Here is a 19586-nt window from a genome sequence, read left to right on the forward strand (position 1 = left end):
AAAGGCTTCGTTTAGCCACTTTATTTTGAGGTGTGGGCTCTCTTTGGTTACCGTACACAGTTAGAAACATACTGAAAATAAAAACCATATAAATATATTGGGCTAAATAAAATTGCATCCGGGGCAGTGAAAACACTAGCTCAGTGGCCCGAGGGGCCAGTAGTTAAAAATTTAAATGTAGAACCCTGGAATAGTGGAAAATTTGAATAACTATTCCATGCCATGTAAACAAGGTATTTGGAATGAATCAGTCCGTATTATGGATACCAGTATTCTGATACTGAATACCAACTTAGTATTAGGATGCTATCAGAATACTAGCCCTTCTAGACACCTTATTCAGAAAACCAGTTTTTTCTAAACACGAGTCATCGTTTTATAATCTATAATATATAAGATAACGGCTTGTGTGCCCAACAAAGCCTTTGCAAAAACTATGCACAAATATATTAGTACTTGTATGACCCCAAACTGGTTGCTGACTATGCAATATCTTCCTATTTTTTCTTTCTTTTAAGTTTTTTAGTAGATCAACAGTCAATACCAGGAGATTCTCTTATATTACTGAATTACAAATGGTACATTGAACTTTCGTTCTGTTCGACATTTTATTTTAAAACACTTAAACTCAAAATCAATTATTGTAAGGTGACATTGGTTTCATGTTGGGAAATATTTTTAAGAAAAATAAAAAACTGAAATATCTTGCTTGCATAAGTATTCAACTCCCACACATTAATATTTTATTTGGACTGAAGCAGATTCTCTTGCAGTATTTTCCTGTATTTTGCTCCTTCCATTCCTCCTTCAATTGTAACAAGATGCCCAGTCTCTGCTGATGAAAAGCATCCCTACAGCATGATGCTGCCACCACCATACTTCACTGTAGGGATGGTGTGTCTTGAGGCATGGGCAGTGTTAAGTTTGCGCCACACATAGCGCTTTGAGTTTTGGCCAAAAAGCTCTATCTTGGTCTCATCTAACCACAAAACCTTTCCTACATCTCAGCTGGGTCACTCTCATGCTTTCTGATGTGCTTTCAGATGGTACTTTTTGAATAACGGCTTCTTTCTTGCCACCCTCCCACACAGGCCAGTGTTATGCAGAGCTCTTGATTTGGTTGACTGGTGCATCATTACTCCACTCCCAGCCACTGAACTCTGTAGCTCCTTCAAAATGATTCTTGGCCTCTCTGTGGCTTCTTTCACAAGTCTCCTTCTTGTTTGAGTGTTGAGTTTTGAGGGACGGCCTTTTCTTGGCAGTGCCTGGGTGGTGTGATGCAGCTTCCACTTCCTGATTATTGATCCAGCTGTGCTCACTGGGATATCCAAACACTTGGATATTATTTTGTACCCTTTCCCTAATCTATGCATTTGTATTACTTTATCTCTGACTTCTGTAGAATGCTTTTTGCTCTTCATTTTCCTTCAATTAACAGCCTTACCAATGATCCTTCAACAGTGGGATTTTTATCCAGAGAATGTGACAGCAACTTTAATGGTTCACAGGTAGAGGCCGATTGTAAGGTAACTGTGTCCTCTTTTGGGCAATTTCTTTCATCGGTGCAAACTCCACAGCACAGGGGTTGAATACTTATGCAAGCAAGATATTTCAGTTTTTTATTTTTTTTTTAAATATTTCCCAACATAAAACCAATGTCACCTTACAATAATTGATTCTGAGTTTCACTTTTTAAAAATAAAATATCAAACAGAACGAAATTTCAATGTACCATTTGTAATTCAATAATATGAGAAAATTGGTGAGGGGTCTGAATGCTTTTGCAACTGTGTGTGTGTGTGTGTGTGTGTGTGTGTGTGTGTGTGTGTGTGTGTGTGTGTGTGTATATATATATATATATATATATATATATATATATATATATATATATATATATATATATATATATATAACTACGTAGTCACATTGAGATTAAAACCTCTTTTACGAATGAGACCTAGACAAGCAGGTAACAGCAAGTCAATCGGACAATGAGAACAAATACCCAATTTAATACAATTAAGACACAGGCAAATCACATTTAAAACAATAATCAAAATACACAAAAGTAGTCAACTATTTAAAACAATTGCAACTTGAAATCATGCAGTTTGCTGTTAAATTGCAATAAAGATATATGGGTCTGCAGCTTTAGTTTGGACTGGAACTCATTCCAGGACCATGGGGCATAATAAGCAAAGGATCCTTTACCAGCCTCAGTACGCACATTTGGGATTTTAAAATGCAAAAAAGAATGAGATCTGAGGCTATGGTTACTATGGGAAGCTATAAGGTATTCATTTAAGTAAGAGGGTAATTTACATTGAATAGCCTTATATACCAGAACATACCAGTGCTTCAACCTGCATAAAGCCAAAGAAATCCAGCTTACCAAATCGTATAATATACAGTGATGTATATTAAATCTTGTATTTGTAATGTACCTCAGTGCTGCATGATATAGTGAGTCCAGTTTACCTAAAGTTGATGGTGATGCAAACATATGCAAATGTATTGTATTGATATGATGGAAAGCGGTAGTGTGTTTACATATACAGTTATATGTGTTTTTCATTGCTCCACAGGCATATCTGCATCCAACGTGTACAAGTATGGAAGTATGGAAATGTAGATTAAGAGAAGGATGAAGAGGGGGGGGAGTCTTGCCTGCTATCTTTGCTGTGTGCTGTCACACATCTGTAAATTAATCGTATACATACGTTATACACCCATCTTGTGGCCCATTGCTTTATTTGGCTATTCCATAGATTGCTGTGCATTACGGTTGAGAGGTGGGCAGCTGCAGTTCGGAGAGCCAAACATCGTCAGGGCACTGTTGCTGTGAAAGGCATGCTCACGTTTTTCCTAAAGCCAGATCGGTGATACGATCAACCAATCAAAGACCTGTATTTTCTCTGCAGAGGTCCAATCATAAGTTAGCCGAGGTGGGACAAACAGTTCTGTTAACTGTAATTTCTGGTCATTTTTATGCAGCTATCCAGTCTGCTGAATGTCGATGTTGCTAATTGTAGATACTGTTCATTTATTGAGAAATCATAGTAGGCTACAATTAACATTTTAGGGGTGTATTTAGAATGAATTATTATTCTTACAAAAAAATGTCATAACGAAAAAACCTTACAAACTGGGCTTAATTATGATGTTCAAATGGGTGAGTAGAATGAATAACATAATGCATTTCTGTGTTTACTTTGCAGGTGAATGAACTCGTTACATTTACAAATCAGAGAGAGTGCTACCACAGTAGACTTTGTCATGGCACGACTTATATATATATATATATATATATATATATATATATATATATATATATATATATATATATATATATATTTCAAAAAATCATTTAGAAAAAAAAACAGACAGTATCCAAAGCCTTTTTTTTTAAATTTTACTTCAAAAACATACAGCTATGTTGGATCAGCTGGCCTTTAAAGAAACCTATATAGTATTTCCTCATGATACAATACTGTCTGTATTCAATAAAACAGTGGCATTATCACTTCATTAATTTGAAAACTCGGTGCCTAGCTATGGAGCCAATTGTGTATTTGAATGGTCCGTATGTATGTCTGCTGTGATATTGGTACATACTGATACACCAATGACTGACTGTAACTTGTCGGGGTAATACCATTACTAATGGTGACTGTCCATCATTCTGCATTCTTGCTTGGCTGTTGTGTGCAGTTGCTATATTGGTAGTGAATACTCAAACGGTTTTGCTAGGCACAAACAGATTTGCGAATTGCTAAAAAAACTGCTATATTCTAATGTCTCGCAACTGCTTTGTGCCATTTTGGAATATCTCTCATTTTGAGCCAAAGCACTATTTTTTTGCAAGGCACAAATTTAGCGAGGGGATTGCGCGAAGATCGAAGATTGTGCCCTTTACTTTAGTGAAAATTACGTACTCAAAAATGCATTGAGCACAACTGGCAATGCACGAGAAAAAGCGGACTGGGAAATGCCAGCAACAATTGCAATTGTTTAAAACATGCTTTCAAAAGTCCTTAACAAATTGATGCAATTGTAAGTGTTGCAATTGTCTGCAGCTTTAGTACATCTCATTATAATATTTGTGAACCCTCAATCTGTACCCCCTTTTTGCGAACTTATGCAGGAACACCCAGAATTACATATTCATCTAAGGTTGAACCACAAAGAAAAACTGCTGTCGCAAAGCGTTCCCTTAAAAGTCATTAACAGCACTGCGCATGTTTCGTACATTTCACCCTAGACTTCTGACTCATTTGCAACTGGTTTGGGACTATTGCGACAGGCGCAACATTTTAGTACATCTACCCCTAAATATTTAATATTGATTGGAACAAAGTTGGTAATTTATGCCCAACAGTCTGAAATCACTCTCTGACTCCCCTTCTACATTTTCTTTTCTGTAGCCTTGATAATGTTTTAAAGCTAATGACTCATAAGTCTAAATTTAGGTTTTACAAAACTGAGTAAGCCTGAGTGGGGAAAAATCTGTTTGAAACTAATGTACAATTCACATGACAGAAACCATGCATCTACTTTTAAATAATTCATCATAGTAAAAAAAAAAAGTACTATGACTGTAAATACTAAATTATGCATGCACATGTGACATACATATGGGCTAAATAATTCCTTAACCACCAAGTACAAGTGTTACCTTTAAGCAGAAAAACCTGAGCAATATTTATTGCTGCGACCCAGAAAATTCTGTCTAGCATATGGAGTTCCCTTTCAATTCGAATGACAACCATTACCAAATGGGATAAGCCTCTCTGACCGTCAATCACTGAGCATATATAAATAAAAAACTGCCCTATCAGGACCCTGCTGTGAGGGGAAAGTCCCTCCCAACTCATGTTGAAGAGGGAGTAGCACATCGTCATTTTCTCTCTCACTTCACTGAGACAGGTCAGATTGCATTTGCTTTCTTGAACCGAAATTGACTGGTTTGTTGGGTTTTACTCGCAAATTTATAAAAATTCCACGGTAGACTTGTGCTTTCGAGCATTACTAAAGAGTGCTCTCGCCTATTTCTCATGTCAGTTTACTACAGCTGGTTTCGACCCCTCTTCTGAGATTTGCGGCGGACATTACTCTTTATTCACTGCATGAGGCCTCGTGTAGTTGATATACAGTGTGAGGAGCTGTTGTGGTGCTGTACGGAGACTCTACAGCATCGTCCTCTACATCGATTTAATCGGGCACAGTGACCAGAAAAAAAAGCAAAAACAACAAAAAAAAACTGCCTGGGCCTAGATCCGCTCTCAAGCCTACGGCTTTCCTAGCGTGGCACCAACTTTGGAACTAGGTCCCCCACTGCTACAGTGACCAGGGAACTCTCCCGCACAACTGGGTCACCCTCTCCTTCCCCACCACATGTACAGAGGTGCAGACACCTCTCAGGGGAGGCAAGGTGGTCACCGCCGAGGCGGTACCGCTCGAAGGAACGCTCACCAGGGGATAGGCGGTTGCCGCGCAGGCACCGGTCCCCTTCCACATGCAGGCGCAGACAATCCCCGTTACAGTCGCTTAGGAGGTGCCAAAGCTTGGCAGAGCTGCACATTACGGAGCTGGCAGAGACTGTAAGGGACCAGAAGAACATGCTAAAGACCCTGTTAGAATCACAGGGCAGGCTGTCCCCTACCATCAGGCAGCCCCAGCCCCCACAGTCTTGCTCCCCATCTCCTCTGTCTATACCCCCTAGCCCAGACGAGCTAGCATCCAGATCGGACGTCTCGGACCCAGCCACCTCCATTGGGCAGGCCATGGTGGGAGGCTCCTTGCCGCCCTTGCCATACAGGGAAGAGTTCCGTGCACTAATGCAGCGTGCAGCTGCAGCCACAGACGTTCCCTGGCCGGCAGAACAAGACGGAAAGGGGAACTGCTTCCTTCAGCAGAAAAGGTACACACAGCATGCCTACCCTTTGTGCCAGAACTTCCTGGAATTGGTGCGTTCCTCCTGGAGCAACCCAGCAACTGCACCCTCAGCCTCCAGAACAGCAGAGTCTCTGCTTCATACTGCAGGAGCCCAAGAAGCGGGCCTTGGCACATTCCCCACTAACAGGGACACGGTCACGGTATTGGTGCAAGGTTCCACCTTCACCAAGGGGGATAAGGACCCAACCTGTCCGTCCAAGCCTTGCAGCCGTCCAAGCCTTTGATGTGATGCTCAAAAAGGCTTACGCAACGGCTACGCTGTCAGTCCGAGCAGCAAATGCTATGGCTATACTGGTGCTATGCCAGAACCAGTTGGCAGAGAGGCTGCAGGAAAGGGCTACAGAAGCAGACACAGGTGAGCTCCAGGCAGTAGTTAAGGCAATGACTGTATTAATGGGGGAGTCAGGTCAGGCATCAGGGAGGTCGGTGGCGGCGATGGTGGCCGCCCGCCGGCATTTGTGGCTGACACAAGCCAAGGTCCATTACACCGGGGCAGACTTTTGGAGCGACCATTGATATCAGGCTTGAGAGGTCCCACAAGGCCACGGAGGTCACCTACAAGTGTTCGCACCTTCCGGCATACCGTCAGTGTCCAAGGTGGCATTCACAGCCTGCTGGGGTAAAAGGGTCTGAACATCACCCTCCACCCCAGAGTAGACAAGCAGGCAGGGGCAGAGGCAGAGGCAGAGCCAGTGGCAGGGGACCACCACAGACCAGGGGTAACCAGTTCTCCGGCTGGAGACTGAGGCCAAGGCCCAAGAAACACCCGCCCCCTCCAAGCCCAAGGGAGACTGCCCCAGCTGCCACCAAGTTAAGGCTCTCAATACATCAACAGAAGAGCAACTTCGTACCATCTCTGTCCACAGTGTTCTTGGGGATCAAACTGAACTCTGTGAGCCTGCTTGCCTCACTGTCGGAAGACAGGATTTGGTCGCTCTCCTACAGGTCAAAGTATATCAAAGATTGTTGGGGCTGATGGCAGCCACCTCGAGAATCCTTCCACTAGGGCTGCGGAGAATGCGCCCACTTCAATCCTGGGTAATATGCTCAAGGTGCACCTGTACTGGCTGGTGCAAGTGTCCAGACAATGCCAGAAGACACTGGAGTGGTGGCTCCATCCTGACAATCTGCGCCTCGAATCTCCCCTTGGATCCCCTCACAGAAAGAAAATGGCAATGTGCTACTGTGAGGATGTTCCTCTTCAATAGGAGGTGGGAGGGACTTCCCCCTCACAGCAGGGCCATGATAGGGCAGCTTTTGTATATTTGCTCAGTGACTGACGATCAGACAGCTCTTCCCATTTGGTAATGGTTGTCATTCTCTTTCAGGGAACCAAGGTTATGGTAATAACCTAACGTTTTTATAGACATGTACTCCTGGATACAGTGGGAGTTGTATACAGAACTATACAGACAAGCAAGCAGGTGTAAAAGATTCAGTGCTAAATCATTTCACCAAGAAAAAGCAACATGAACACCAGTAATGCCTGACATATGTACTGTAGTAAGCATTGTGTATATGTGCTGGCAACACTTACTCTACTCTTTAGTATAATTTATCTGAAACAAAAACACTGGAAATGTGAAAAAACGCCAAGCTCTGCACGTAAATAAATGTGTTGATAATTAAGCACTGGTGATTTTGATATTGTAAGTTTTAAAATGTGTTGTTTGAGAACATGGGTTGTTGTTTGATTTGAATATTTTGTTTATTTAAAATACAATGTTTTCTTTGTTATTGTTTAGTTTGGATATGGTCTGGCAGATGCGATGGTAGCAGCTCGTATCTGTCAGACGTCTCAGGAGAATGTGACTGGTGCCGTTTATTTAATTATTGTTTAAGTGTTTGCGATTATTTGTTAACTGCATGTGTATATAAACCGGTATGTTGGAGGAGTGTTGTCAGTGTTTTGTAGAAGAAAATGAGAGTGAGCGAGTGAGGAGAATGAAAGTAAAAAACAAAACGAAATTAAAAACAACTACTACAAGTGCTAGAAGTTCCAGCAGCATATTTGTTAGTTAAGATTATGTTATGTTCGAGAGTTGTTTTTGTTTAAAACTTTTTTTTTTTTTATTTTGCTCTGTTAAAATATTATTGAGTGAGCTTTGCACTCAATTCCTGCTTCTGGCCTGATGTCACCAACCTCAGCTGTCCTGTCACATGTGGTGTCCATCATGGGATTCCAGAACAGGTACTGCAGGTGCAATTTATTTTTTGAAGAAAAGGATTCATTTTTTTTTAATAAGAGGACGGGAAAGAAGAGAAGGAAGCAGAGGCAGCAACAGCAGGAGGAATGGGACAGGAGGTGGTGATCACGAGATCCAACCCGATGGGGACCCTGGACTGGGCAACAGAACAGGAGCAGTGGAGGATTGAAGGGGCTCCCCTGTGCATCATGTGTAGAGAGTGCGGGCATGACCGGGAGGACTGCCCCTAAAAAGGGGAGGCCTATTTGGAGGGGAAGGTGTCGGGTGCTCCTGAATGGTTTTGGCTGCTGAAGCAGAAGACCCCATCATCTCCAAAACCCAAGTGGGAGGAGCCCAAACATCCTGCGTCGGTGCATCCACAGCCCAAGAGGGGGCAGTTGGTGCGTCCACAGCCCAAGATGGGGGACCTGGTGCATTCACAGCCAAAGAGGGGGGAGCCAGTGCGTCCACAGCCCAAGAGGGGGAAGTCACTGTGTCCACAGCCCAAAATGGGGGAGTCGTGCATCCACAGCCCAAGAGGGGGGAGTCGGTGCATCCACAGCCCAAGAGGGGGCAGTTGGTGCGTCCACAGCCCAAGAGGGGGGATCTGGTGCATTCACAGCCAAAGAGGAGGGAGCCAATGCATCCACAGCCCAAGAGGGGGGAGTCACTGTGTCCATAGCCCAAGATGGGGGAGTCGGTGCATCCACAGCCCAAGAGGGGGGAGTCGGTGCATCCACAGCCCAAGGCACCAGCAGAGGGAGAGTACCTGCTGTTTCCACCCTCACCAGCAGAGGAAGAGTGCCTGCTCTCTCCAGCATGAGAGGGAGAAGCCCCACTGCTGTCTCCAGTGCAGGAGGAGGACTACCTGCCGCTCCCACCTCCACCGCCATGGGAGGACTACCTGCCCGGGTAGAAGTGGAGTTCCTGCTGCCGCTTTCTTGGCTGGGGGCTCCCATCCCGGCGTCCCCTCACAGACTGCTCTGGCCCTGTCTTGCACCAGCTAGGGCAGCCACACCTGCACCAGCTAGTGCTGCCTGGACTCCATGGCCCGGGGATGCCTCTGCTTCTTCTGCGGTTGTCTGCTGCTCTGCTTTGCCTGGGGTCTCCTGGTCATCGTCGCCTGGTGTTGCTGGTTCTTTATCACTTGGAGGTCATTTGTTTCTGACCTCAGCGGATGTGCTGGAGCTGCAGAAGCCAGCCTGGAAGCCATTAATGATATTAATGGCTACGCTGTCAACTAGAGAGTAATCGGCTGTGAAGAAGGATTGGGGTCAAGAGACCACCTTCCCCAGCAGCACTTTGGTGGCCAGAGATACTGTGTCTGGAGCCCCAGAAGAGTGAGCTGCCGGCTACAAAGATGGGGGAGGAGGTCAGCAGACCTATGCATAAGTATGGGATTTTCTGAATTCAATAAGTTGCCTGGTTGAATTCCACCTGTTAATCAGAAAAACTTTCATTGAGCATTCTGAATAGTCAGGATCAGGTTTATGAATATGCAAGTTTATGAACAAGTCCTATAAAATAAATCCATTTACAGACTCCTCATCCACCACCATGTGAGAGCAAAGATGCAAGATGTACAGGGGGCGTACCTCTAACCATATCAACATTTATGTTTGTATTCAAAATTTGCAGAAGACAATGTCGTGCAGAACCCTTTATAACATAAGCAGTGAAATCTGCTGTCCGTCAAAGTGTTGCTCTGCGTGTTCTCGGTTAAGGTTTTATTACCAGTTCTTATTCCACATTACCCACAAAAATCATTGATTCATTTATTTATTACCATTACATGCGGCTTGTCATGATTATTCATAAACTTGGTCTGCCCTTCTCAACCTGTGCAGGAGCAAGCAGATACCATTGTGGTAAAGATGATGGGCAGATGAACCAATCAAAATGTTGAACTTCTTGAGAGGAGTCAGGAACCAATGAAATGTTTCTGACTGAACTGTTTGAATTCAACCAGGCAATATTTTGAATTCAGAAGCCATTTTGACTATGCTTAAAAAAAATTTGCAGGAAGCTAGGGAAAGCAATGTGTTCTGTTTTATACCCCACAGCCTGTTTAGTAACATTTTTGACATTCAACAAATTCTACAGCATCTAACACACCATTCCCGTACGATATGTATGTATTAGTTAGTTATTAAATGCATGTATATGTTCGTGCAATGCTGGGGAAGTCACGGTTAAAATGTAGTCTGTTACAGTTACAAGTTACTTGAACAAAATCCAAACAACTGTAATTGTAATAGTTATGGTAACTTATTAATTTGAATAATGATCTCCTAGGTACAGTTTACATTTTACAGGGATACATATTTTTTTTTTCGGTTTGGTCAGGCTGCAGCTCAAAATGTTCTTTAAAGATGCACTATTGAATCATTCCCTCCTCTGACTCAATTTTCATGTGACATGATTTGACATGCACAGTTGATGCGCTTTCTGATTTCCATGTTATGCTTTAGCCTTGTTTTTAAATGTTACAAAAAATTAAATTTTCACATCAAATGTGACCTGTTAACACATTTCTTTAGGTGTTTGAAAAAGGAACCATTATAGTTACAAGTTACACTTTTTTTAATAAGATTACAGCAACATGCTACATATAATGTGTTACTCCCTTACAACACGTACAGTATATGTACATGTATTTTTTTACAATTATTGTAAATATTATTCTGCAGCACTTATCTTTTGAGATCCTTCATGTAAACATAATGAGAACCCTACAAGAGGAATTCACCATGCTTATTTGAAAACTAAGCCCAGTTTTCAATCTGCTAGTATTAGACTGAAACTGTCATAGCATGCATCGACCAAGCCAGATTTAAAGACCAGCTGAGACCAGTTCAAGTGACATCAATGTACTCATACTTTATCATTTAGCTTTTAAATGAGGTGCAGTCACTGCAATACCTTAACCTGCTAAGCCGGTGTACAGAAAGCAAGCAAATGTTTACCTCATTTATGATGATCCAATGGCAGTCAAAGGCCACAAGGTTGGTTTCAACGACCTGTGGAGACACAAAAATACTATTTAAGATACCAGTGCAGCTTATCATAAGAGGCTAAGCTTGCAAAAAATATATATATATATATATATATATATATATTTTACTTAAAAAATAATCACAGCGCAATAACCATACTAATTTGTGTCAAACATGTATCACGGCTGGCTTCTATTTAGCCTTTCACGCCGTTTTCATATATTTTCAAACCTTACGTCATCCCTTCCAAGCTGGGCTGGGATTCTCTGCTTATTCTAGCCCAACCTTAAAGCATCCTCTGTCAAGTTATACTGTGTTTCTTTGTTAACATGACGTATGTATAACCCATTTTGAGGCAAGCCCCTACTACTTTAAGTCAGACTTAATCTTGACATGTGTGTTACTAGGCTGGGTATGTGTCACGTGTGTCACCTGATTTAAAGGGAGGTTTGTTGGGAAGTCAATGAACTAACTAAAACAATGTCAGTTATTTTTTAGAAACAAAAACAAAAAGATAGTGTTTTTTGTATATAATATAATATCATTGATCGCGCAGTTAAAATATGTTTTTTTTTCATTCTTTAACTCTGAATATACATATAAACCACCATTTACCATTTAAACTTACTATTTGAATGAAATTTGACAGATTTCTACAAAAACTAATATAATATATATATATATATATATATATATATATATATATATATATATATATATATATATATATATATATGTCAACTATAATTTACTTTTTTTATAATACCAAAAAATTATACCATAGTAGTAAAAACATACTGAAAGCACAGTAAAACAGAGGTAAGCATTGTATTGTTAAACCCAGAGAGTTACGGTTCAGCATACATAAAAAAAAAAAAAAAAAAAAAAAAAAAATAAATGCATAAACCATATGAAATCATATTAAAACTGCAAAATGGCTGTGTAAACTTTTAAGCTATAACACACAGATTGTGTGCTGTGTGTTGTCATTTATTTAGATCCATATGTGGTTGAAAACATTAATACATTATTACTAGTGAGACAAATGTTCAAATGTTTAATAAAAATGCATCGTTGCTATCATAATGTGATAGTGAAAGCTTGTATTTGATTTTCTGTAGGCTGTGCTTCCTTAAATCATTATTATTAGGGCAGTCAATTAATCACAGTTAACTTGTGTGCCTAGTGCGTTAATTTCTTTGGAGATTAAGTTTTTTAACGCTCGTTAATCTCGCTCCTCTGTCTTGACCCTCTTAGCATACTATAATTCATTTCCTGCAGCACCATTCCACAGCACCTTCCACCTGAGAAACCAACATGCAGAGCAACACCTGAATGTCACCGGGGAGACCAGATCCTCGAACATCAGAATCACCAGGTGTACTTCGGGGTAAAACTGGATCGTATACTCAGTTACGAAAAGCACATATTAAACACCAAAGCCATGGTCAACACACGAAACAACATTCTGCAAAAGCTCTCAGATTCTAAGAGGGGAGCACATCCATGCACACTGGGCACTGCTGCTGTGGCACTTTGTTTCTCTGTGGCTGAGTATACCTGCTCCACCTGGGGACGTTCAAGCCACAGTAAACATGTTGACACCACCCTAAATGATACATGCAGAGTCATAACAGGCTGCTTAAGAGCCACTCCTGTTCCCTGCCTATATGGACTATATGGCATAGTGCCCCCTAACATCAAGAGGAAAGTAGAAGGCGACAACAACCGGCAAGTACAAGAGTCAGTTTTTTATTTTTATTTAATTTTCTACTTATTTTTATAATATTTTTTTCACTTGGAAATTGTGGGGTACGATGTGTTGATAATTAAAAAAAAAAAATGTTTTAATGAATTTTAATTCCAGGCTATAAGGCAACAAAAGGTGAAAATTTTAAAAGGGGGTGTAGACTTTCTATAGGCACTGTATATATATATATATATATATATATATATATATATATATATATATATATATATATATATATATATATATAGTACCAGTCAAAAGTTTGAGTACACCTGCTTGAAACCAGGTTTTTCATGATTATCTATGCTTTTAACTGCATAAACTTGTCTATAAACACTTATTATTTCATTTTATGATACGTGTACTTATATAAGCTGATAATCATAAGTGAATTGCATTCAGAAATTTAATTTTTAAATGAAAATGTTAATCTTGTCAATTTCAATGAAATGGTCACCCAAAGCAAGGGGATTTCAGTCTGAAGCCCAAGTCAGTTAAAAGTCTGAAATGTGTATAACACGATGTTAGAACACTGGCCTAAGTATAAAAGTGTCTTTGTTAGATGTTCTCTGAGTTAACTAGCATGTTACCTAATTAACCTTTTGTCACCAATTATTGTTAACAGGTGAGGGTCCATGATTACTATACATATAGGTAGCATAGGCACAAGTTTGTCGTTCCTAAATGTAAGGGAGCAGAAAATGACAAAATACGCTCAGATAAGCAAAGAAAAAAGACAGTCTGTAATTACATTAAGAAATGACGGTCAATCTTAAAGACAAATTGCAAGAACTTTGCAAGTGACTGTAACTGCTGTGGCCAAGACCATCAAACGATTTGAAGAAACTGGCACTCATTAGGATCGAACAAGGTCAGGCAGGCCAAGGGTGACCTCAGAATCAGAGAACAAGTTCATTTGAGTCACAGGTCTGCGAAACTGGCGATAACTGCCCCTGAAATACAAGCTCAGCTAAATGCTACTAGAAGTACAGATGTTTCAGACATCAACTGTTCAGAGGAGATTGCAAAATGAAGCTGGCCTAACTATTTGAAGAAGAGAGGGTGAGTGCATGAGTTATGCATGTGTGGTTCCCACGGTCAAGCATGGAGGAGGCAGTGTCATGGTCTGGGGTTGCTTTGCTGGTGACAGAGTTGGTGATCTTTACATATATATATATATATATATATATATATATAGTTTTACAACAGCTCATTGGGCAAATACATGTTATTTTACATTTTAAATTGGGCACATACATAATGTTATTTACATTTTAAATAGTGATGCAGATAGGTTTGTTGATTCTTTGAGTAGTATTTTTCCTTGGGATAACAAAATGAAATACTGAGCTCAAGTCTTGTGATTTCATAAAAATGTCAGGTTCTCAATGTTTGTTATTTGAGTTGAGTTAAAGTTGCCAAAATAGACCTGTTGCATTGTTCATGCCAACTGGTAGGGCAACCGCAACCAGCCAACATTCACCAGCTAGCTGCATCTGCAATGAAAGAGCATCGTGTTTCATACTGAAAACTTATCCTCATTCTTTGATCTGTATTTTTGATTAAATCCATTAGAACTGAGTGTTGCGTTTCTTTTGTGCAACAATAAGCATTTCTCAGTTATTGTATTTAAAAACAATGAAACTGGAAGAACATCTGAATACTGTGGTATAATTAAGAAAAACTATCAAAATAAATCTAAAACAGTTCAAATAAACCAATTTAAAGTAAATAATAAAATGCAAAATACAGAATTAAACATAAATAGGACAGAGAATTCAAAACAGAAACATAGGAGAACCAAAAATGGAAAGCGTACCAAATACACTAAAGATAAGACAGAAGACACAGTATTTAATTTATCAAGTAAAACCTTAACCACATCCCAAAAAGTAGTATTGAGTAAAGGACTTCAGTTTATACTGACTAACAAATACATCGATAAAGATAAACTGGCCACCGAATTAAATGAGTGGGAGAAATGCATGAGATTAGCAGAATATTTTTTCAATGAAAATATCTCAGATTCAGAGGGTAGTTATGAGTATGGGATTAAGGTTAATAGTACAAGCACTTGGACTCCTCTGAATGGAAGAAATAAATGGTTAGATAAGTATATTGAAACAATTAAATGAGAAATTATAGTAGGGCTGAAAAAAATGTAAACTTAATTTATCTAATAGATAAAGATAAAGATTCGGGAATAGTGATAATGAACACAGATGACTATATGAAATCTGTAGAATGTGAATTAAATAATAATACGGATGCATATGAAGAAGTTAAAAGTAATAAGATCAATAAGTCGGTAAAAGAGGTTAATGAAATTGCGGAAAGACTATACAATAAAGGCATTATATCAAAAGAATTAAAAAAATACATGCAGCCACATAATGTAAGAACACGTCTAGCAAGAGGAAATTAAAACACACCAAGAGAATCACCCTATGCGAATAATAGTCAGCATGAGTGTCCAACACACATAATAGCTGAAATAGCAGAAAAACAATTTAGGTCACACATTGAGAAATTACCAAGCTATGTTAAGGATACAAAACATTTATTTTTTATTTGAATCACTTATTATTTTTATTATTTGAATCACTAAAGCACAACCTTCCAGAGAATACAATTTTATTTTGCATGGATGAAAAATTCTTGTACTTAAGTGTCCCTCATAAAAAAACTTAAAAAGCTTGTCAAAAAGCACTAGATAACAGACTAAACTTTTGCACAATATTTCTAAGATAGTTTGGAAACACTTGCAGCTTCTACATAATTCAGAAAAATTGAAAAAAAATATTTCTTAAGGCTCCAGTTGTAGTATTCAAAAGAGAAGATAATTTAGGTGATATTTTAGTTCACAGTAACATTAAAGAATAATTGACAGAATAGGTTCTTGTAATGTATGTAAATACATGGACAAAAGAACAAATATATTTAAACATAAGAACAACACATATCCACTAAATACTAATATCTACTGTAAAAATAACAATGTTGTTTATGGAATAGCCTGTGAAAAATGTGATGAAATAAAATATGTTGGAGAGACTGGAATAACTTCATATAAAATAATTCAGAACCATCATTCATTAAATGTTAGTTAGTGTAGTTCAAGGGTTGTGCAGCAGGGGGCTTCCAATTTCCTGTCAATTAGTACCTATTTACTATTTAAGGCCTGATCGCTTGCACCTTCGCTGTCTAGCGTTTCGTTTTTAATCCTGATCGGTAGCGGTACGCATTACTCTGCTTAAAATATATATATATATATATATATATATATATATATATATATATATATATATATATATACATTTGGAAAAGCCTTCTACTCACGCTATTTATTCTGACTCGGACGACTTCCTACCTCTGACTCCTCCACCAGTCCGTCTCTGTTTGACCTCCTGTCCGTCCTCTTCCCGGCTTCTGACTGCACCAACCTCGACAGCCCACCTTGCTTCCACCCAGCCTTCAGCCAGGCAAGTGTGCCGCTCCAAGTGTGGTTCCGCCAGCCAGCCCCAGCCGCAGCTTCATTATAAAGATTGGACGACACCTAAACTGCTGAAAGTTCTCTTCCAGAAGGCTATCCCTATCCCCGTCGGCAGAGACCGTATGTCCCTGTTTCTTACTTATTGCGAAGCCTTTTCAGCCGAGCCAATTTTTCCACCCCGTCTGCAATCTTCGGCCACCAGACCCTCCTCTTCCACTACTCTCGCAGCTCCCGTCCCGACTGTGCATGTGCAAGTCCCTGCTCGTGCAGTCCAGCTCCCCCTGCCTGCGCAGCCAGCGCAGCCACAGCTTCTGCAACAGCATTTACACACTTTGCCCATCCCCTCCACCAGCGATTCCCCTCATGACATGTTTAATCAGCTGCAAACTTTGCTCCAGCCTCTCATAGACTCTCAGCTATTTCTCAGCGCTTGTCTCGACAAATTGGAGAACCCTTCTGCTCTTCCTGCCTCCAGTTCCAGTACTTCTGCCCCCTTTTCCGGTACGTCCTCCTTAGCCCCCCCCCCCCCCCCCATTGCTCTCCCAGAGTGCAACCTTGCCTCAGCCACTGCATCAAGCTCCTCTTCTCCTCGTACTATTGCCAACCATTCTGTTTCCCCAAAAATTCGGAAGCAAATAATTGAAGGCAAGGACGTCAGTCTTGTCTCTATTCTCATCGCCACCTCTGGGTTCTTAGATCACAGAGTAGTCAACTGTGGAGACATTTCAGTCACCCTGAAGTCAGAGACCCATGACTTCAAAAAAGCCTTTCCGTGGGATAATTTGTCCTCGCCTTCTCCATTTATCGTGACATTCTCTGTTCCGTTTATCCACACAGATTGCAGGAGCTAAATCGGTATCTCTTTTTTGTAACCAAATTATCTGTGCGCTATGGGGGCACTCTATTCTATCAATACCACCGCACATTCTCAGCAAAAACCTCCACACTGCCTTTTCAGAGCCACAAGTCGTCAGTTCCCTTATCCAAGCCGAAGTCGACAAAGGCTTCATGGTCGGTCCCTTTGCAGCACCTCCCTTCACTACCTACCGCATTAATCCCATAGGCATCGCTACCTGCAAGTATTCTGGTAAGAAACGCCTTACCATTGATCTATCTGCTCCTTGGGGCAGTTACACTCGCAGCATTAACTCCCTCATTTCAAGAGAGGAGTTCTCTCTTCATTACATTAAACTATCAGATGCCATTAATTCTATCAGGGTCGCAGGTCACAGAGCCTGGCTTGCCAAAGCTGATATTTCCGATGCATTCAAGGTTATACCTGTTCACCCTTCCCTCCGTTATCTTTTCGGAGTCTGCTGGGCAGACAAGTTCTATTTTTCCACTCAGCTCACTTTTTGGTTGCCGCAGCAGCCCAAAAATATTCGATTCCTTGTCAGAAGCCCTCTGCTGGATTTTGCTCAACATCTATCGTGTTCCCTTCCTTCTCCATCTCTTAGATGACTTTCTGCTAATCTCCCACCCTTCAGATCCTCCAGCCCAAGCAATTAATCAGCTTAAGACCCTCTTCTCATCACTCGGTGTCCCCCTCTCCAAAGAGAAAACCATTGGCTCTGTCAACTCTCTGGAATTCCTCGGCATTACCCTCGACACAATGAAATTCGAAGCTAGTCTACCTTCTGCCAAACACCAGCACATTCTCTCACTCATTAACGGTTTCCAGATCTCCTCTACTATTAAGAAGCGTGACCTCCTGTCTCTCCTTGGTCATTTCAATTTTGCCATCCGCATCATTCCTCAGGGCAGAACATTTATTTCATCAACTGCCAAGAACCTGAATTCCCACATCAAAATCTCAGCTGAGGCCAGAAAAGATATAGAGATGTGGATTAATCTCCTTTCTAACTGAAACAGCCTCTCTCTATTTTAAGATGACTTAATTTCAGCTCCTCACGATCTCGCCCTCTTCACTGATGCCTCATCCATTGTATTCGGTGGCTTCCAAGCAGCAGAATGGTTCTTCAGCGCTTGGCCCCCTGAAATTCAGATCCTTCCCCCTCAAGAGAAATCCACGGCTCTCCTAGAAATATATCCAGTCGTAGCTGCCGCCCTCCTCTGGGGTCAACAGTGGTCAAAGAAATCAATTCTTTTCTTCAGCGATAACAAACCCACAGTGCACATCATAAATAAAGGGCGTTCTTCATCTCCCCTCATCATGTGATTGCTCCGCCGTCTCATATGGTCTTCTGTATTTCTTAACTTCTTAATACAAGCCCGCCACCTTCCCAGTACACATAATAACGCTGCCGACACTCTCGTCTGCAGGTATCCAAGTTCCGTCATCTGGTCCCAACTGCTTCCCCAGCCCCTCTCCAATCCCCTCAGTTTCATCAGCTGCTACTAGACTTAACCCTACCCTCAGCAACCTTCTACAATCCGCCCAACACTACATGTCTGCAGCCCTCACCCTTTCTTCAAGAGCTTCTTATTCTACAGCCTGGTCAGCATTCCTAACCGTCTGCGCTCATAATCACATCTACCCTATTCCTTTTAATCAGACTGGATCTTGGCCTTCATTGTCCATGCTAAGGAATCTCTGCATCTCTCCCCAGCTTCCATTAAATCTCACATTTCAGGAATACAATATCACTACTGCATCATGTCCATGCCTTCTCCCTCCATCCTCTCCATTCCAACAGTTCGTCTGACCCTCTGCGGAATCCTCAAAAGCTTCCCCCCTGCCGTACCTTCACGCCTGCCTTTATCAACAGACATTCTCCATTCACTCATCTCTACTCTTCGGAAAGGCTGCTTCTCTCCCTACAAGGATCTATTCATGGAGACCATCTGCCTCACAGCTTTCTTCGGCTTTCTCAGAAACTCCAAATTCACAGTTCCCCCAGCTTCTTGCTTTCCCTCAGTGGGTATTTGTTTATGTGACCAATCTTCTATTTCCAACTCCTATTTCCTTATTCGGCTGCGCACTTCAAAGACAGACCAACTCCGGCGCGGTCAGTTCATTCAGCTTTCAAGGACCAAGTCTGCTATCTACCCTTTTTCAGCAATGTCAAGATATCTCTCGTGCAGGAAACCCCCCCCCCCCCCCGACCCTCTAGTCATCGATTCTTCCAAATCTATTGTCACTCGTCTCTGGTTCTCAACCCACGTCTCCACCCTCCTCTCCAGGACAGGCTTCCCTCCTCAGCTTTATTCACCCTATTCATTCCGTATTGGTGCAGCCACCTCTG

The 19586-nt window shown here is 41.1% G+C and overlaps 1 protein-coding gene across 1 annotated transcript in view; it reads right to left on the reverse strand.

Annotated features, from left to right (window-relative positions):
* LOC121319581 (glutamate receptor ionotropic, delta-2-like) overlaps positions 1-19586 on the reverse strand; it is a 603766-nt gene that overhangs the window by 237949 nt on the left and 346231 nt on the right. The window contains exon 5 of the mRNA XM_041257164.1: positions 11108-11161. Coding sequence (XP_041113098.1) covers positions 11108-11161 — 54 coding nt within the window. The remainder of the gene's footprint in view (positions 1-11107; positions 11162-19586) is intronic.

The sequence above is a fragment of the Polyodon spathula genome, chromosome 1 (assembly GCF_017654505.1).
Source record: "Polyodon spathula isolate WHYD16114869_AA chromosome 1, ASM1765450v1, whole genome shotgun sequence".
NCBI lineage: Eukaryota > Metazoa > Chordata > Actinopteri > Acipenseriformes > Polyodontidae > Polyodon > Polyodon spathula.